Genomic DNA, 21,025 nt, shown 5'->3' on the forward strand with positions numbered 1-21,025 from the left:
TGTGAATGTACATAACGTCACCAAATTATACACTTCAAAATGGTTTACACTGAAGCTGGGTGAGACTGGCACACACCTATAATCCCTGCTGCTCCAGAGGCTGAAGCAGTAGGATGGAGAGTTCAAGGTACACAGAGAGTCTCAAACAAACAAAAAGGTTAAAATTAGCCTGGGGATGTAACTCACTGGTAGAGTGCTTGCCTAGCACACACAGGGCACTGGTGTGGATCCTTAGCTCAGGGAGAAAAAAAAAACCAATCCACAAGGTCATCCTGAATGTATACAATGATATTAGAAGTTTAAATAACCAGAAGTATAGAGAAGGAACACTATAAATATCTTCAATAGGCAAAGAACTATGTGACTTCTCTCTCTCTCTCTCTCTCTCTCTCTCTCAGTATCTATCTCTTTAGAGATAGAATCTGACTAGACTGGAACTCATAGGCTCAAGCAATCTTCCTGATTCAGCTTCCCCAGTAGATGGGACTCTACAAGCTTGTGTCACCATAGCCAGCTTATGTGCTCATTTTATATGCCTTGTTTAATCCTCTCTCAGTACATACTCATAAAGTAGGTAATTATATATCCATTTTACAAATAAGGAAATGAGGTTCAGAGAGACTGAGCAATTCATTTAAGGTCACAGTTACTGATTAACAGAAACATGACCTAAAGTCAGCTCCATCTGACTCCAAAGCCACAGAATTAGTTCTGCAGTGGGGTAGAGTGTTGACCTTCTCACACTCTTGTCTCTAGGGAAAAGCAAAAATGCATAGATATACGAATGGCAGAAAATAAATACTTTCAGTGCCACCACCTGCCTTGCAAGCGCAAGGTCCGGAGTTCGATCCCCAGTACCAAAAGAAAAAAAAAGAAAATAAATACTTTCAAAACAAGAAGAGCATCTTTGGCAATTTATCTGCTAGATACCTAAGAAATAATAAATACCTTTCACAACGCAGTGTCTGAGTCTCTGCTGAAGAGAGCGGTATTTTTCTCTTAAAGGAACTCTTATATCCTCTGGATTGGGAAACGCTTTCACAAAAATTTCCGCTACCTTCAGAAAAAGTTTTTAAAAGTTTTATGAGCAACATCATTTCCCTGCTTTTCATTCCTGAAATATTTTAACTCAAAATACAAAAGCATATTTAGTACTAATCTTTTGATGTTGGACCAAAACCTCTTTAAGAATGATCCTGTGGACTGAAGTTAGCATCAACATTTTTTTCTCTTTTTAAAAAATTTAAATTTTTTTTTTTTTTTTGGTACCGGGGATCAAACTCAGGACCTTGTGCTTGTGAGGCAGGTGGTGGAATCACTGAGCTAAATCCCCGGCGCCAAATTTTAAAATGTTTAGTTGACAAAAACTGTACATATTCACGGGTACAAGGTGATGGTTTGATAAACATACACATTGTGTGACTACTACAGCCAAATATACTAACACATTCATCACTATAGTTACCATCATGTGTGGGGAGGGGCGAGGACACTTCAAATCTCCCCCTTATAAAATTTCAGGTACAAAATACAGTAGTATTAACTACAGTCACAATATTATACATGAGATGCCCCGAACTCATTTACCTTATAAATGAAAATCTGAACTTTTTAACCAACATTTCCCCATTTCTGCCACACTGTATCTGTGAGGACATTATGCCAAGTGAAAAAAAGCCAAACACAGAAAAGCCAGGTAATTCTTTTTTTGTTTTGTTTTGTTTTTTGTTTTTTTGGTACCAGGGATCGAACTCAGGTCCTTGCACTTGTGCAGCAGGTGGCAAAACCACTGAGCTAAATCCTCGGCCAAGCCAGGTAATTCTTGATTTTAAAAAGTAAAAATCCTTTAGAAGTCTCTGATTCAGTTTTAGTTTATTTCCACCCACAATCACATTACCTTTCTGACTGGTGGCAGTTCTCCAATAAGGCTCAAGATTATATCCTGAATAAGTTCTTCAGTATTAAAAAAACGAGAGAAAGGTAGCATTCGATAAGCCCATTCCACTGCACCAAGACAGTGCTCAACCACGCAAGAATCGAACTCCACTTCAAGGTCCTAAATGGATATTGAAAAGATTCATTGCCTTTTCAGTTTAGATGGATAAATCAGAATGAGCTCAAAAGAAAATCATGCCACAAAGAGTAAAATTTTCTATTAAGTGATAATTTCCCAAGTAATGTTTGTTCCTTTCTCTTATTCTTGTGTTGGTAAATACCTTTTCTCCTCTCATATTTTCTCTCGCTTTCTGATACTGCCTGCAACTGTAGGATAAATTATCACGGATATGCAGCACCCAGCACAAGGCACAGAGTTCTCTGAAGCAGCCTAAAAAGGGATATAAATATGAAAGAAAAAAGTGTGTGTATATTAAAATTAGAACTCAACCTCTGCTGTTTTTCAGAAAAAATGTTTTGTTGATTATAAAAGAAACATATGCTCATGAACACCTTATATAAAAGTCAGAGTTCCTTCCAAAATTTTAATTCACATTATTCTATAATATTTCATGCATATCAGTTGGAGGAATGTAATGAAATCATATTTACAAAGTAAGTAACTTGTTCTATTTACTATCAGTTTATGTGTTTCATAACTTCATAGTATATTATAGATATTTCTCAAGGCCAATACACATAACTCTATATTTCATAATTAATTTGGAAAGTTATCTTTTTTTTTTCCTTTTTTGCAATGCTGGGAATCTAACCCAATGCCTCACAAATACCAACCAAGTGCTATACCACTGAGATATAACCGCAGCCCTGGCCCTGAAAATCTGATATGCATTTATATTGAAAGTTTTAAATATTAAAGATTATTGCTAATATTCACTACAAAAAGCAGTGCATGGGCCAGGGGTGTGGCTCAATGGTAGAGCCTATGCATGGCATGCAGGAAGCCCTGAGTTCCATCCCCAGCACCAAGAAAAATAAAACAGAAAAGCAGTACAAGTACACAAAGATATATAAAAATCATACTGTGTATACTGCTTTACAATTAGCTCTTTTTAAACCTAATGCATCTTGGACATCTTTGATGGTGGTAAAATATTGTTTTTATTGCCAATAGGGTATCTCATTGAATTGAGCATCATCATTTATACACAACCAACTAGTAAAACAAATTTCAACTCTTTTAATCTCAAATTTAATTTTGCTTATTTTAACTAAGTGTGGCCAGTAAAGGAAAACTCATCTCCTCTACTGTGGTTAAAATGGGCTGCGAATACTGCTCAGTGTTGCAGCACCTGGCTGGCAAGCGTGAGGCTCTGGGTTCAATTCCTGACACTAAAAAAGAAAAAAGTTAAAAAAAAAAAGTTAATCCCTTAAAATATAGTAAACAGTAATTGTTCATTTAAGCCTTAGTTTTTTTTCTTTGGTACTGGGGTCTGAACTCAAGACCTTGTGCTTGTAAGGCAGGTGCTGGAACCCCTGAGGTACAACCGCAGCCTGTAAGCCTTAAGTTTTAAAAACAAGACTTTTTTTTTTTTTTGGTATGGGGGATCGAACTCGGGTCCTTGCACTTGCACAGCAGGTGGTGAAGCCACTGAGCTAAATCCTTGGCCCAACAAGAGTTATTTTGATAATGAACTGACTTTAATATTAGTGGTTAGTATTTCATTTTCTTTAGAAAGTTACTTAATATATTGTTAAAAAGCTATTACACAACTAGATAGTACTGCTCAACAATATGGAAGCAGAGTATATTGAATAAGTCTTTCACAAATCTTATCCAGCCAAAAGGGAAAACAGTGGGTAAGTCTCCCAGGGAGACTAACAGGTCCACACATGGGCATTTTCGCACACTCCCGCACCACACACTATATTCTGATACGTTCTACCAGGGAAGTAAAGCTCAGTATTTTAAGAAAGGCAATGTAACTGACAGATGTGTTCATTGTTTCCTATTTCACAGACATGCTGGGATAGAATGAAGCCCAAGAGTCAGCATGAACAGGTGCAACAATATACTGGGCAGCAATTTATCTAAAAGCATTCCTTACTGTGTTTTTCCAACTATGGATTACAATTTGTTACAAATGATTAGACTATAAAATCAAATCAGTGGGTCTTAGCCATTTTAAAAATGTAGAATATAAAAGAAAATAGCAAGAGTGCATTATACATAATAAGAGAATAGTTCATTTAATTTTCATTCCAGATTTATACAGGTTTATGTACTGTCCTTGTGTAAAATCTGTATCTTATTACAAGTCATGGTCATAAAAATTGAATACCAAGAAGGTATAATCAATGGACATCAGAATCACAGGGATTCTACTATATAAATGATCTCATTTCCTCAATAAATAAATGATATGAAAAAAGTGGGGATGCTGGGTGTGGTGGTGCATGCTTGTAATCCTAGCACTTGGGAGGCTGAGGCAGGAAGACTGCTGCAAGTTTGAGGCCAGCCTGAACTACATATATGTAACATTAGTGCTAAGGGTGAAGCAGTTAAAACTGAATATTTTGATCAAAGTCTGGAGATAAGATCAGGGGTTAATTTTAGAATGATAAGAATTAAGGATTAAGGAGAAAGGAGTGGAATGAGATCGAAAGTTTTATTCCTTTTTAAATTTGTTATGCAGATAACAGACACTGCAAATAGGAAATTATACAAGGAGATACAGATGGAGAACAAATGCTAACTAGTCACAGAAATCTTAACACAAGGGAATCCAAGGGAATTATAAAGCTTGGGATGCTACACAAAGGTACAAAATAGCCATATCCAAGCTGGGCGTGGTCACACATACACACACACACACACACACACACACACACACACACACACACACACACACACACACACACACACACACACACACACACACACACACACACACACACACACACACACACACACACACCCCTGCCCTGCCGCTGCATTCTGGAGGTTGAGATAGAAGGATCCTAAATTTGAACCCAGCCTGGGCAATTTAACAAGCCCTTGTCTCAACAAAACCGCACACTCTAGCTGGAAGAAAATGATCACAACAAAGGTATTCTTTTTTTTTTTTTTGTACCGGGGATCAAACTCAGGACCTTGCGCTTGCAAGGCAGGCGGTGGACCCACTGAGCTAAATCCCTCCTCCACAACAAAGGTATTCTTGAGTGCTAAAATTCCAAATTTAAGTAGCAAATCAATGACAATAAGGGTCATAATTGCACAATTTTTTGTAATAAATTCCTAGTTTAATACCATACATACAATGCATGTATATATACATGGCTGTTAAATATTGTACTTACTCATAAAAACAAAGAAAATACTGTCAGGACATACTATACTTCAAAGAGTCAAAAGTTTAGAAACTTTCCCAAATCAAATAAAAAATTACATCATTATTCATATTGAGGCTAATTTCTAAGCATGTAATTCATTTTTGACAAACCTATTGCTCTAATGGAAACGTCATCGAGTTTGTGGTCTCCAGCTGCTCCATGTCTAAAGAACACTATGCCTCCTTTGCAGTAATTAAATAAGGACTCAGGGAAAGGACTCAGGGAAGGGAGGGAGCCTTTCATTCGAATCTGAAATGAAAGAAATAGAGAATATATTAACTATCAGAAGTATAAATAAATTTCTAAAGGAAACTATAAAAGAGCAAGGCAGTTAAGATAACCATACAGAATAGAAACCATAGCACAGTTCCTCTACTATCCTACAAAAATAGCCCTGAAGTCAGCTGTACTTTCAGAAAGTTAGCTCACAAATATAATTTTAAAAATTCACCAGATTTCATCTCAAAAGAGAAAAATAGTTCTAAATTAAATTATTTATAGTTTTGTCACTCAGTTTTGTCTGTATAAAAAGAATTTAATGCTATTCATTCCTGGCTTTCTTCACAGTCATGACAAAGAAAATAAAGAAATATAAGTACCTAAATCTTAACCAAAATAAACTATGCACCACCTAAAAACAAATACAAAAACTGATCTATGTATATAACGAACAAAAACTAATCTACAAATGACAGAAGTAGAAAGTCATCATTTGGCAACTCCTAAAAAATAATGTCTTTAGGCCAGGATCATCCCTCCATACTAAATTAAATAAATATTTGGTGCTAGGGAACTGGATACAGGATGTGACATAACCCAACCTCCCTGATCAATCTCACCATCACTGAAAGTGAAATGAATAGACATGACTGCCACATACATGGTAGAACAGGACACAGAAAATGTCTGAGAAAGCCTGAGCCTGAATGTAATCAAATCTCTTTACCTCAATGAGTGCAGATCAATTAGCAGTTTACAGGAAAATAAAAGGAAAGAACAAATTAAATGACACTAATTGAAGAAATGATCAAACAAGTCTAGAATATGGTATAGGACAAATTTCCCAGTTTATATAACAAATCTAGAATTTTTTAAAAAAGAGGTTGTTACAGATGAAAGAAAAGGAAATTTAACAGACATAAACAGCAGGTTTAGCAGCAGGTTTGTAATCTACTTTCCCTTCTACTAGGCACTTCTAGAAGTGTCTACACTGTCTACAGACTGACAGACAGGATGGGATCAACGGAAGAGACTCAGCTCAAAGTCCTTATCAGTAGAAAGCACCCCCCACCTCTAGGTTGCCTATGGTAAATTAGCATGAAATTCATGGACTCCTTGGAAAAGTGTTACTAAAGTATAAATAGTGGTATATTTCAGTTATTTAACACAGCACATGAATGATTAGGACATCTACATACCTTCTGCATGACTTTTCTTGCCCACCTCAGCTGCAAGATGTACCACTGTGCTACAGGAAAAGAACACCGAGCTGCCCGGAAAAGCAAGAGAATACGCTGAAGAATTCTAGACACCTTTTGACGATTATCTTTTTCAGCTTTTAAAAGAAAGTCACCATCATCTTCCTGAAGACAAGAAGACAGTCAATTTTAGTGACAATAAGGAAATTTGAAATGTTAAAATGAAAATAAAGATAGGATAATGATATCAGTGCTTCTCAAACAGAATGTTCTTGGAGACAGGAAAATTTTGAGTAACAGGCTCTGAGATTTCAGCTGAGGCTATTTCTGGTGCTGAAGAAATAATTCTTTCCCCTCACACAGTGCACAGGGCTCAGAGGACCCCAAGTCTTCCCCTAGCTCAGGGTAAGCCCACACTATTCTAGACTCCTAGGAGACTGTCACGGGAGAGCTCATTCCAAGGAGAAGGCTCTTTCACTGCCTCTGCATGGAAAAAATCTCTGTATTTCAGTGTTTCCTCCTTGTGGAGCCCACCCTCCTCATCAGTGCTGACAGGACTTTGCTCATGCTTTCATCAGAGTATTTACCAATTTATTCTGTACTGATTTATGTATCTGTTTCCCAAAGAAATGAAAACTCAAAGAACATGTCATTGGTTTTTGTCTTATCACAGCGCACAGAATAAGGTCCAACAAGTAGCAAGACCCACTATATGTTTGTTGATAAATACTATTCAAACCAGTGAAGATTATTTTTGCAGAGAATGAGAGAACATGTTACAAATATTTGCTTTTCTAACATCCTTCTTCTGTTTCCCTTTATTAACAGTTCTCAACTTTTTCTGGGCTATCTGGCCCTCTCCTGCATGGCCGATATAACTCAGAAAGCTGATCCATATCCCAGCTTCAGCAAGGGTTTTAACTGAGTGCCAGGTAGTACTTTGCATCAAGCCAGGTGCCTCACTGAAGGACACTCGCACGATCTAAGCCTGTCACAGTGAACTCAGTACTCTTGTACGGGATGCAGAGAGAGAAGCAATTTTGCTGTTTTTCCTTCTCTCATCCCTCTCCCTGTGCACATGGAAGGGGTTCCCTTAGAAGCTGCTGGCAGTGTCCTGTTCACACAAAGAGCTGAGTCCTTAGAGAAAGAAATAGTCCAAGTCTTTGCTATATAACTGAGTAAGAATCCTGTTTCTCCACTGGACTCGACAATGTGAGCCAGTAAAGCCTTCACTGTTTAAACCATTGTGACCAAGTTTTCTATCATTTGCACCACAAAGGATTCTAATTGACAAAGAGTGACAATTAGGAGAAATCCTACCACTGGGGATTACTATAATAAAAACAAATACAATAGTAATCAGTCAAACTAATATCAGTATAAGATATCCAAAAATACCTTACATGTGGTTTCTACTTTCTAAATCAATATACTGAAGACTCCCATGTAAGGGGAAAGATGAATTACTTAGAAGTGCCATAAACTATTTACCCCTTCTATTTGTAATATAGTACATCTGTAATATCAATGAGTGAAATATTTTTAATGCAGTGAATTGTAACTCTAAATATAACAACTGAAGTACAGAAAAAACTTGATGAAGATAGATAGCAGTAATACTGAAACTGAAAGTAGTAAGGAAACAATTCCAGAACTGCTTTAAAATATTACATATTTCAGAAATCTAAATATAAATACGAAACAATTCAAATATTAAAACCACCTAACTATAAGGTTAACTGCTTGGGGTTTGGGGTTTTATTTTATTTGCAATACTGGGGATTGAATCCAGGGGCATTCTACCACTGAGTTCCATTACTACCCTTTCTATTTATTTTATTTTATTTTGAGACAAGGAGTTGCCAAATTGCCCAGGCTGGCCTGGAACTTGAAATTATCCTGCCTCAGCCTGGATTAACAGTTTTTAATAATGGCAGAGGAAAAGCTCCTGAGAGGAATATAGTATCACTATTTATAAGTCAGAACTATCAACTGAATAGTGCAAAAGACAAAAATGTAAAACAGAAAAACCAAATTATAACAAAAACAAGTCCTTCAAGACAGGCAAAGGCCAAAAAAACAAAAAAATGAAGGCAACCAGGTGACTCAAACAAGTCAAACAATAGATAGCTTCTAATTCTCTGATTATATCACTAACTACCCTAAAAAGCCTATTTTTAAAAAGTCGATATTGAGAAATTTCTCATGATTTTTCTTTATTATTACAGTAATTTTAACATTTATTAAATACTCATGTGTCCCAGGTCCTGAGCTAAAAGTTCTCAAAGGATTATATCATTTAACCCTCACACAATGCTATTATCACCTGCATTTTACAGATAAGAAAATGTAAACAACAGTTCAGTAAATTACCCAAGACCAAGCAGTTAGTAAACAGCCAAGCTGGGATCCAGAAGTTTGTCTTCCGAGCTTGTTTTTAATGTGATAATTATTATCAAATTGGTTCTTTCTAAAATTAGACAAAACAAACTTTAATTAATTAAAACAATAATGCACTAAGCTTACTTCACTAAGAATAGCTGGCTGGGGACAGTACAATGGAGGAGCTGGAAGATACAAGCGGATGGGCACCAAGCCCCACAGTCTCTTACTGAAGTCCTTAGCAGAGTCCATTAGACGCTGAAGTGTCTCTGAGACAATATCTGCATCAGCCATAGCTGATGCTTTCAGGACATCCTGCACAGAACTAAACAGCAGATTTGCATCTTCTTCTTCAATAGGATCTGTCAAACACAAAATTTAGTAAAACAGTTAAAATTTACATTAAATTTCTTATCCTATTTTGTAAATCTGACAAAAGTAAACTGTCAAGAATAAACACGCAGGGCATGGTGGCACATGCTTGTAATCCCAGTAGTTAGGAGGTTGAGGCTGGAGGACTGCCATGAGTTTGAGGCCAGCTTGGGCTACATAGTGAGTTCAAGGCCAGCATGAACTACATAGCAAGACCCTATCTCAAAAAAAAAAAAAAAAAAAAAAAAAAAGAACATATTGGTCAACATGCAAAACATCCAAGCTTATGAACAAAAATTTATGACTTATCTTGTTATTTTAAGATTAAAAAATCAGAGCATGAAGATTTTTCCAGCATTATCAAGATATTATAGTAATAATCACACAATAAAAATATTCATGTAGTGTACTCCTGAGTCAAAAAAAGTAGTATAATTGGAAAAATGTCAAGACAGACATCAGACTAATACGTGAGGGCCGAGGATTTAGCTCAGTGGTTTCGCCGCCTGCTGCACAAGCACAAGGACCTGAGTTCGATCCCTGGTACCCAAAAAAAAAAAAAGAATAATATGTGATATTATGCAAAGGCAGGGAGAGAGTACTTTTACTTCTTTTCTAAGTTTATGATAAAACTTAAAATTTAATAAAAATGACTTACAAAGTTAAGAAAACCAAAAAATACGTAGTAGGCATATGTACAGTATGGCTTCAACTATGAAAATATCTGTATGTACGAGGGTTGGTCTCAGAAGGAAAAGTACAAGGAGATACAGTGAGTAGGACTGGGCACTAGGGTTTTTTCCTATTATGAAATATTTTCAGCAAGTATACAATAGGACAAATATGTTCGATATCAACATTTTGTTATTCAATTTATTTTTTAAATAAAATATTATATAAATAGCTGAACTTCCTTGAATACCAATCATATTCTATTCTCCTCTCATCCCCAGAGGTAGCCACTATCCAGAATTTAGTATAAGTAGACTGGAATTCCTATTAGATATACATTGTGTCTTTCTGGTCTGTATACCACAAAGTGTAATTTCCATTTTCTATTTTTCAAATCTTGCTCTCTCTATATATTTTGTATATACTTATCTATGTGTATTTTATGTCTCAGATTCACCTTTCAGTTCACTAATTGAAATATCTGTAATTATACTGGCCTAATAACTTATGCTATATAAGTGGACTCATACAATGCAGTCTTTATTTCTGACTTCATTTAGTATAAAGTTGTAACATGTTCTAAGTAGCTTGTTCTTCTTTATTATTTACTAATACATTTTATAGAAATACTGCAATTTGTTTTTCCATTCACCAGCTAATGGACATGTGGGATATTTCTAATTTTTGGCCATTATGAAAAGGCTGCTGTAAACATTTATGTACAGAATTTTGGGTGGATTTATGTTCTATTTCTATTGAGTAAATACCTAACAGCGGAATCCTTTGAGTTTGTATTTGCTCTTTGTTTCAGACCTCTGGCAATTTCCCCTTACTTGCTGAAAAATTGACCTCTGAACAGTATTTTTTATATTTTATCGAGAAACATATTTTACCTATGTTATTCACTGTAGGAGAGTTTTCAAATCACACAAAGTACACAGAACCAGAACCAAGAGTTCAGCTTAGGGTTTTTGTTTGTTTGTTTTTTGTTTTTTTGCTTCTTGGCTAGGATTTTGCTATGTCACACAGACTACACTGAGACTGCTGGGTACAAGTGATCATCCCACCTCGGCCTCCCACGTAGCTGAGACTCGAGGACTGCACTACCACACATAGTCCCAGATTAGGGACTTTCTCAGTCCTTTTTGTCAAATCCATCAGTTTTAAATGTTCCCATACTTAATTATAAATATAATCCTTATATTTTGATAAGCTTATTTCAAAATGTTAATACATTTCTACATATTTATATGTTTTTTGTAATAAAGATTTATATTAACCCAACACATGTCAGACCTTATATAGATAACATACCCGTAAACTGTTTATATTTTGGGCCCATTTTATTTTTTGTTTCCAATGAGGCTGGCTGACCTAAAAAACACTGCAGTTTCTCCTGGAAAATCTGTGCTGGAGTCATATTTAATGGCAGATTCAGACCCCTTTTCTTGGACCTGAAATGACATCAAATTAAAGGAAATGAATCTAAATTTTTTTAAAAATGGAAGATTTTATACATCAAGAACAAAACATGAAAATTTCAGAAACATTAGAATCCATTTTTTTTTTTTTAATTTGTCTTTTTTTTGGTACCAGGGATTGAACTTGGGTCCTTGCGTTTGTGAGCCGGGTGGCAGAACCTCTGAGCTAAATTCCTGGCCCTCATTTGTCTTTATTCATCCTACATTTAAAACACAGTATCAAGGCCCTTGATGGAGGAGATTGTAATACTGACTATGCCCAAAGCAGGCTGTAAGCAGCACTGGCTGTGAAGAGTTAACCTACAATTGGCTTGTTTATAGAAGTGAGTCTGGCTGAAGCCTATGTGCTGAGGTCAAAATAACTCACACCCAGGGCTGGAGATTTAGCTCAGTGGTTTGGCCACCTGCTGTGGAGGCACAAGGACCCGAGTTCAATCCCCAGTACCAAAAAAATAACTCACACCCAAATTCTATTCCCAAAACTAAAACTTTCTTAACTAGAAGAACAATCTGCTAATTACAACCATATATTTTGTCTATTCTGTTCCTAATTCGAGAATGCTTTGTCTTTTATGAGTCTTGCTTACATTAATTTCTTTTTTTTTTTTTGGTACCGGGGATCGAACTCAGGACCTTGCGCTTGCAAGGCAAGCACCATAACCACTGAGCTAAATCCCCGGCCCTACTTACATTAATTTCTATAGAAACCACACGTCTGCACATCCTCACATGTAGTATTGCTCTTGCATGTAGCTTTCCTTTACCCCAGTTAATTACTAATAAAAATCAGTGGCTTGGACTGGCCAGCACCTTTGTTGGTTGCACCAGCATTGGTTGTCCTGGCACTTTGCTTTCTGTCTCTCTTAGTTCTGTCTTTTAGTTTGTTTTTTTCCTCAGGCCTGCATCCTATACTAGGCAGGAGACTGCAGCCTACTGCAGAGGTTTCTGGTAATGTTTCAGGGGTCCCCAGTACCTTCCTAATATCCTCCACCTCTTTCAAGGTAATGAGGACTAAACCTAGTGCTTTTCCACTAGGAAAAATCTGCAGCCCTTTTTAAAATTTTGAGACAAGGTCTCACTTAGTTGCTGGGGTTGAGCTTGAACTTGCAATCCTCCTGCCTCAGCCTTCTAGAGTGCTAGAATTTCAGACATGCTCCAGGCATATTTTCCCATTTTTATTTCCCACTGCTGCCCTATATACATAATGTTCAAACTGAACCAAAATTGTTTTTGTCAAATATTTTTGATGATGCTTAGAATATTCTCTCTCTCAACTGCTACTCAATTTGTCAAGATCCTGTCTAACCTTCAATGCCCATCTCAAATTACATCTCCTACACAATGTACTTATTTCTTGTCTTTCCTCCACTTGATGTTATCACTCTCCCCATTATACCACTGACAGTTTTCTTAACATACTATATAAATTATAATAATGTTTTGTCCTATTTTCTCTATTAAAGTATAAATGCTTTAAGCAAAGGAACTATGCCACTTAAGTGTTATCCACTAAACTACCTTACACAGAGCTTCATAGACAGCAGTTACTTAATAAATACATATATGCTGAATTACAGGAATTTAAAAATATATAAAAGACATAGTAATGCCATGATATTTAGAAAAATACTAAGTTTAATTAGCTTAAAGCTTAAATCCTATTTGGAACAAATTCTCTCATTGACTACATGGCCATGACAGCATTACTAAATAAATATTTCAACACAAATAAGTAAGACACTAAGCCATTCGGCATAGTAATTACTGTTTTAAACAGCATGTGATTATTTAAATTTGGTTAAAATTAATTTAAAAATTCAACTTCTTGGTCTCACCAACAACATTTCAAATGAATGATAGCTGCTTGTTGCCAGTGGCTACTACAGTGGACACAGGCACATACAGAACATTGCTATCACTGAAGAAAGTCTTACTGGACAATGATGAACTAAGAATTCCACATATGTAAATACCAACAATAAAAGGAATATAAAATAGTTCAGATGACACTGTTATGCTATGTTTAAAACACATACCTCACAGAATTGCAATCATGTTTGTGGAACAGTTGGAAGGCCACACCAATTGAAACAGATGTCTTCCAGTCTCCAAGTTTATGGGCTAACCACACAGCCTCTGGAATTAGGCCACCAATAAATAATAATTCAAGGGCATATTCAACTGTCCACACGTCCGAAAGATTCTGATCTCTAACAACACTAGCCACCTTAGAGTGTTGCAGAGGAATAAATCGAAGGGACTGCTCTGTGAGTAAATTAAAGAAAATGAGTATTACAATTATCTACATATATACAAATCCATGCCTCCTCACATTATATATTTATCTCTTCAATTTGTATTTTATACAGAAAACCACACAAGGAAGATATATGCAAAATGGGCTGAAATAATAAAACATATTCTAGAGCTGTTGTTTTTTTAAACACTAAAGAATATACCTCAGTGAGTCATGAAACAATGCCCTTTAAAAATGAAGCAGAACAGAAAAACAAACTGAATAACTGTATTACACAAAATAAGGTAAATATTATTGAATAAGACATCTGTGACAGATAATATTTACACACACATTGTTTTGTTTTTTTTTTTTTTTTTTTGGTATCAGGAATCCAACTCAAGACCTTGAGGTTGCAAGGCAGGTGTGGTGCCACTTAGTTAAATCCCTGGCCCTACACACACATATTAATATGTACTGGGTCACAACATACAATTTATTACTGTGGGCTACTCAGAAATACATGCCTATTCTTCATACTATATTATGAAACCTGGAAGGCAGAGACTTCATTTTATACTACTTTGCATTGCTCACAGTGTCATGCAACAAAAAATTAATTTCAGGTCATACTCAAATATATGAGGTATTCAATATATTAGTGTTCATTAAAAGTAGAGGGCTGGGGATGTAGCTCAGTGATGTGTGAGGCCCTGGGTTCAATTCCTAGCAATGGAAGGAAGAAATTCACTATAACCAAGATACTATACTTATTAAAGTAATTTGAATATTCAGTATTCTAAAATTATTACTACTTTCATGTGCAGAGCTAAGGGTTGAAACAACCCTGAAAGACTCCTAAGCCCCTTGAGATTCTTGAGTCAGATAAGAACATAATGAGCCAGGATATGAAACTGGTACAAAAACAAGGATGTTGACTTTTAAAGAAAACAACGAACACAGAAAGGATTTGAATGTCTGCTGGACAAGAAAGTAACATTCCCGGAATTGTAAAGATATATTTGACCTTTTCTCTGTAAAAATAATTAGTCACGAGATCACGAGGGGAGGAAGGGAGGGAGGCTGTGGGTAATGGAGGATATATAAAAGGCTCAATAAAGTGGGAAGGAGAAGGCCCTCGCTCTCTCCTTCTTTTCTTTTCTCTCGAGTTTGTGTTGTTTTTCTTAATCCTCACCCCTCTCCTCAGGTACTGTTCGACTAGTGATGGCTGGCTCCGTCACTTTCACACAGTAAAAAAAACTTCCAACTTTTCTAAACATCACATCAAATAAGCTACTCAAATCCCATACAATTAGCCTTAGGTGTTTTTTTGCTTTTTTGTTTCTGAAGTACTGGAGATTGAACCTAGGGGCACTCTACTATGAGCTTTATCCTTAGCCTATCCATCTGTCTGTCCATGTGTCCATCCACCTGCCCATCCACCTGCCCACCCAGGTTCTTGCTGAACTCCTCAGGCTGACCTTGAACTTGTGATTCTCCTGTCTCAGCCTCCCAAGTAGCTAATTATAGGCATGTCCCATTATGCCAGCTGTGCCCTTAGTCCTGAACAGACAAATTAATATGAAATGTATTCTAAGACTGTTGATACTATCATTTTTCAACATACTGAGAAACTAAGGCACAGATACAGATATTTAAATTTTCAACAATCATAATCTCTAGTATAGGGAAAGACAGTATAAAAACTTTTCCTACTTTCACCTCACTGGAAAGACATTTACATGAGAAAAAGGTGAACCTTTATAATTTTATAGTGTTTAAGAATGTGTTCAGAAATAGTATGATAGTTCTATTGCCTTTCTTCTATAGTGTCATAAAATACTATCTTCCTTAGGTATATGAAGTGATCTTTAAAGGGTTGTAAGCAAACAACAAACTCCCTGTAGAATTATAGAAGACATGTAAGAAATTAAGATATTTCTAAGTACTAGGATTTTATCTTTTTCTTTTCTTAGATCTTTCTGAAAACCACATAAAAGATGAGTATGATGACACAAAACTATAATCTCAGTACTCTGAGAGGTTGAGGCTCAAGGACTGCATGTTCAATCCCAGCCTGCCAACATAGCAGCTTAGGGAGGCTCTGTCTCAAAATAAAAAATAAAAAGGACTAGGGATGCAGCTCAGTGTGAAAGCAGAGTTCAATCCCCAGTATCTCAAAACAAAACAGCCTGTCTTTGTTAGTAAAGTAATATGATTAAGGGTACACTTTGTTGTCAGAAACATAATTACCAAAAATAGGGAATACAAGTGATATATCCCTAGATTATGACAGAAAGAAGGTAACTATGACATCACCGTAATAGTACTAAGTAGTGTCAAATGTACTAGGAAATGAGTTACACACATCTGAGCATGCTGGAGGGAGGCATACAGGTTAGAGTATGGAGCACAGGTGGTACTTGGGGAGCAGGCAGGGAGGGGCAGCTGCATGTGAGGTCTAACCAAGCAGACATACTGCAGGGATGGGGAGACACCCAGATCCTAGAAGAACCTGAGGTATCTGTTCCTCTGCTTCCACGAGCCTTCTAGAAGAAGTCATGATCAAGTCACAGCCAACTCCTCTTCCTCAGAGGAGCACAGGCTTCCTAGGAAAGCAATCATCAGAAAATTTCTCTTCTGATCCTCCCTCACATACCTGACTTCTGGGGACTAGGGACCTACTGCAGACACCCAGGTGACATTAGAGAACATCAGGAGAATCAGTCCAGGTGAGTGAAGATGCTCCTCTATTCCTTCCCACACCCAAGACAATCACAGAACACAAATCTCAACACAATGCTAAACCCATGGTTCTGTGACTGACCACCTACCTCCATTAAACCTCTAATTACATTCCATCTTGTACTACTCTAACCTGTGTGCCTCGTGCAGGTCTATGTGTCCATGGCATCTCTTATTTCAAGCTCTCCACTTAAACTTAAAACTCAGACTCCTTGCTGTGGCTCACACCATCTGGCCCCTGTGCTGACTGCATCTCCTGTCACTCTCTGCCTCAGGTCTACGGCCACATCCAGCTTGCTCTTGCCCTGGCACTTTGGCACAAGCTCAGGTTAGCATGTCCTCATGTGTCCATGGCTGGCTCTTTCCTGTTATAAATTCCACTTAAGTTTAATATCCTCAGAGAGCTCCTCCCTAAATTCCCAGTCTGAACTGTGTTGTTTTGTTGAATGTGGGAATCAAATTTAGAGCCTCTTATATGCTATGTGCTCTATCACTGAGCTACACCTCCAGTCTCTAAATTCCCAATCTGAAATAGTCACACTGTAGTACTATATTTTAATTCTTTCCACAACAATTATCACTACTCGATATATCTTGTTTATATGTTCATTTATTTAATTTTGTTTCAAGCTATTATATGTAAGCTTCATAAAAGAACAGGTAACTTTATTTGTTTTGTTCGTGGCAGTCAGGACAAATCAGTTTCATGTACCAAAAAAAGAAAACTACAAACATTTTTTTTCCTTAGGGATTGAACCCAGTGAGCACTGAGCTACATCCCCACCCTTTCTTTGTTTTATTTCAAGACAAGCTCTCACTAAATTGCTCAGGGTGGCCTTGAACTTGCTGTCCTTCTGCCTCAGCCTCCTGAGTAGTGGGGATTACAGGTGTGCAACACTGTGCCTGGCTACTACAAATGTTTTAATATGATCAGTTTCATTTGGTGCAAGTTAACTTACAGTCAGGCACTGAATACTGATATTTTGGTCAATAATAACATGTATGATTGTGGTACCATAAGATTATATTGCCTAGTGATAGCAGAGTTATCTTAGTTTGTGCGAGTATATTCTATGGCAGTGATGGTGACTCTTTTAGAGCTTTCAATGATAACAAACAGCCAGCTGTGGCATGCATGCTGTAGGTTCACCACCACTGCTCTATGGTATTCAACAATGAAATTGCCTTATTATGCATTTCTTTGAATATATGTCTATTATTGACACATGACTATATATGAGCCCTTAAATTTCTGCCTAATAGTAGGCAGTGAATAATTAGTAGGCAAATACCATGTGATCTCACATGAAGACTTGTAAGTTGAGCACACATAGAAGTAGGGAGAATGATGAGCTAAGAGCAATGGGAAGGGAGGGAAGGAGGACCTGTCAATCAAAGGGTACAAAGCTTCAGGTAACCAGGAAGAACAGGTTTTTGAGATCTACGCCTCAGAAGGGTGGCTACAGTCAATAATAATGTATTTATATTTCAAAATAAATAAAAGTAAATTTCAGATATTTTATCATAAAAAATGTTAAGCGAGGTGATGAATGTCAGCTAGTGTGATTTAATTATACCATACTGTGTATATATATATGAAAACATCACACTGAATGCCATAAATGTAAACAATTATAACTTGTCAATCAAAAATAGTATTAATTTTAAAATAGATGAATTTTTAAAAAGTAGTAAAATAAATGAGTATCATACAAATTAATGTATACATTTATCTCCACAAGGGCAGTCAGTTACCTAGCACAGTATTAGCTACTTTTGATCCTATTAATGAAATGATTAAATAGAAAAAAAAGAAATGGTTCAAATAAAATTAAATTCTAAATTAGCAAGACTCAAAATTTGTTAATTTTCCACATTTGTATATAAATTAAGGTGGCAGCTATTTCACTTTATTTTTTTTTATTTTTTGAGACAGTATCTTGCTGTGTAGTTCAGGCTGGCTTCAAACTCACTTCAATCCTCCTGCCTCAACCTCCCAAGTGCTGGGACTAAAGGCATGCGCCACCACATCTTTACAAATGAAAACTTTAAGCCAGGCAGGGTGATGCACACCTGTAATGCCAGCACTCTGGGAAGCTGAAGCAAGTTTCAAACTTGAGTCTAGCATGGGCAACTTAACGATTCAGCGAGACCCTGTCTTGAAAATTAAAAGTAAAAAAAGGGTAGGGGGTGTAGCTCAGTATGAAGACACTGAGTTTAATCCCCAGTACCAAAAAGAAAACAAAACAAACCACAAAACCTCATAATATTTTATAAATATTAATTTGGCCAAATCATGTAAAAATCTATATTCAGTAAAAAACAAACTGCCTTTCTCAGATTCTAGTTGTGCATAGAGTCCTTCAGCATGTACTATATGTCAGGTGGTATGCTAGAATAGTGCTATTTCACAGAATAATGATCTTTGTGTACTATGGTTTTACATATTATGTGACAAAAAAGGTGACAGAATTATTCATTCACCCTATTACCTGTTTTAATATGAAGTGGAGGAAGAACACTGACATTGTGAGGTGGCAAAACACCAAGCAGCTGATTGGTGAAATAGGCGGCCATGAACCGAGCCATGGACTGGACAACTCTGACTGCTGCCTCAGGATGGACATTTCCAGGCCCTGCAGACTCACCAGGAGGCTTCTCAGCATCTAAGGAAGACAGCAAATGACCAAAGCAGATTCTGATCAAATTGTCAAAAACTAGTGATACTTGGGCCGGGCATTTAGCTCAGTGGTTCTGCCGCCTGCCTTTCAAGTGCAAGGACCCAAGTTCAATCCCTGGTACCAAAAAAACAAAAAAACAAAAAAACTAGTAATACTTAAGTCCATTATACAAGAAGGAAATTAAAAATTTTTTTTCAGAGATGAGCACCAATTGCCTACACAAACTAAGTTATCACAGGCATCCATACTTCTTAAAGACAATAAAAATTATTAGTTCATAATTATAAGCACATATACTTAGGAACTATTCACAGTTTTATTTTTTATTTTTTTGGTTTTTTAGGACAAGGTCTTCCTATGCAGTTCAGGCTGGCCTTGAACTCACTATGTAGCTCAGGCTGGCCTCAAGCTCATGGCCATCTTCCTGCCTCAGTCTCTCAAGAGCTAGGATTACAAATGTGTGCCACCACACCTGGCTAATAGTTTTATTTTTAAAATCAATGAATCTCTACAGAATAATCTAGACATGATGGACTTGCAAGCTTAGCATTTTCATTTCATTATTTATTTTCCCTTTTTCCTTTCCTTTGTTTTTTGGATGAAGGGGTAGCGTTTACTATAAAGCACAAAGACAGGAATTCTTAGTGTTTTTTCTATACCATTAAATCTGAGAATTAGTTGTAATGGCACACTAGTATTAGGTTCTTTTGGGGTAGCAGTGAAAAGAATGTGTAGGGTGTAAATTGAAAACAGTGAGGGCAGGTGGAGGTGAAGTCAATTTACATCAAAATTTCTCAGGTCCAGCTCAAGGATAGCTCAGTGGTAGAGCACGTGCTTAGTAAGCACAAAGCCCTGGGTTCAAACCCCAGTACCAGAAGAAAAGCTGCAGGGATAATTCTGAATATGCCACAATGATGTCAAGAATGGCAACTTTATACAACAAAAATGAAATTATAACTACAATGATTTAATAAGGTAAGTATGCAGAAAAGAGTTAACAGGCTTACTACTTGAAATGCCTACTTACATGGCTGGCACTTCCTCAACACCTGGGATCTTGGCTTTTGGGAAGATTTCAACCATGCTAAGAATGGCTCATTGGGCCTACACTGTTTGTAAAAACAATGTTGCTTATGCTGAACACTTGTTGTACCTCTGGGCATATGGGACTTTGTTATGTGCTCCACACAAGGGAGCTATGTGACCAGTCACCAATTAAAACACTGAGCACAGAGTTTCTAATAAGCATCCGCAGCAGACAACATCTCACATGTGCTGTCACAACTCAGCAATGGGGAATCAGGGACTTCTTGTGTGACGCTATGGGGAGAGGACTCAGCTTTCTCCAGGCCTCATCCCAGGTCCCTTTTTCTTTTGCTCATTTTGCTCTAACTCCTTTCATCATATAAATCACAGCTTTGGGTATGACTGCACACTGAGTCATGCGAGTCCTTCTAGATTGCCAAACGTGGGGAGTAGTCTCGGGAACTCTTCACCTAATAAGTATATGCTCATTATATTTTAAATAAGCATCATTAAAAATTAAAACAAATGAATTACTATACATTCAACTTATCCTGAAAGCTAAATTATCATAAAGATACTGGTGAAAAAAATCAAGAATCTCTATTTAAAAAGTCATACATAAAAAAATAAATAAATAAAAATAAAAATAAAAAGTCATACATAAAAGTCTTTCACTCATACACAGCTAGTTCATCTTTTGGAGGGGAACCTGAGAATAAAAAT

General features: G+C 36.7%; 1 protein-coding gene across 7 annotated transcripts in view; it reads right to left on the reverse strand.

The window, feature by feature from the left end:
- Cplane1 (ciliogenesis and planar polarity effector complex subunit 1) overlaps nt 1-21,025 on the reverse strand; it is a 111,128-nt gene that overhangs the window by 58,259 nt on the left and 31,844 nt on the right. For all 7 annotated transcript variants that reach the window (XR_015442240.1, XR_015442239.1, XR_015442241.1 and 4 more), the window contains exons 17-25: nt 19,088-19,261; nt 13,651-13,879; nt 11,448-11,587; nt 9,234-9,451; nt 6,708-6,872; nt 5,400-5,538; nt 2,217-2,326; nt 1,898-2,056; nt 949-1,057 (exon numbers count right to left, since the gene is read on the reverse strand). Coding sequence is in view for 2 of the 7 variants with exons in the window: in XM_087189304.1 (XP_087045430.1) it covers nt 949-1,057; nt 1,898-2,056; nt 2,217-2,326; nt 5,400-5,538; nt 6,708-6,872; nt 9,234-9,451; nt 11,448-11,587; nt 13,651-13,879; nt 19,088-19,261 (1,443 nt within the window). In the remaining 5 variants the exon portion in view is untranslated. The remainder of the gene's footprint in view (nt 1-948; nt 1,058-1,897; nt 2,057-2,216; nt 2,327-5,399; nt 5,539-6,707; nt 6,873-9,233; nt 9,452-11,447; nt 11,588-13,650; nt 13,880-19,087; nt 19,262-21,025) is intronic.

Source organism: Heterocephalus glaber, unplaced genomic scaffold (assembly GCF_053883595.1).
Source record: "Heterocephalus glaber isolate CG9 unplaced genomic scaffold, H.glaber_assembly_v1.0 deba00001538, whole genome shotgun sequence".
Lineage (NCBI taxonomy): Eukaryota > Metazoa > Chordata > Mammalia > Rodentia > Bathyergidae > Heterocephalus > Heterocephalus glaber.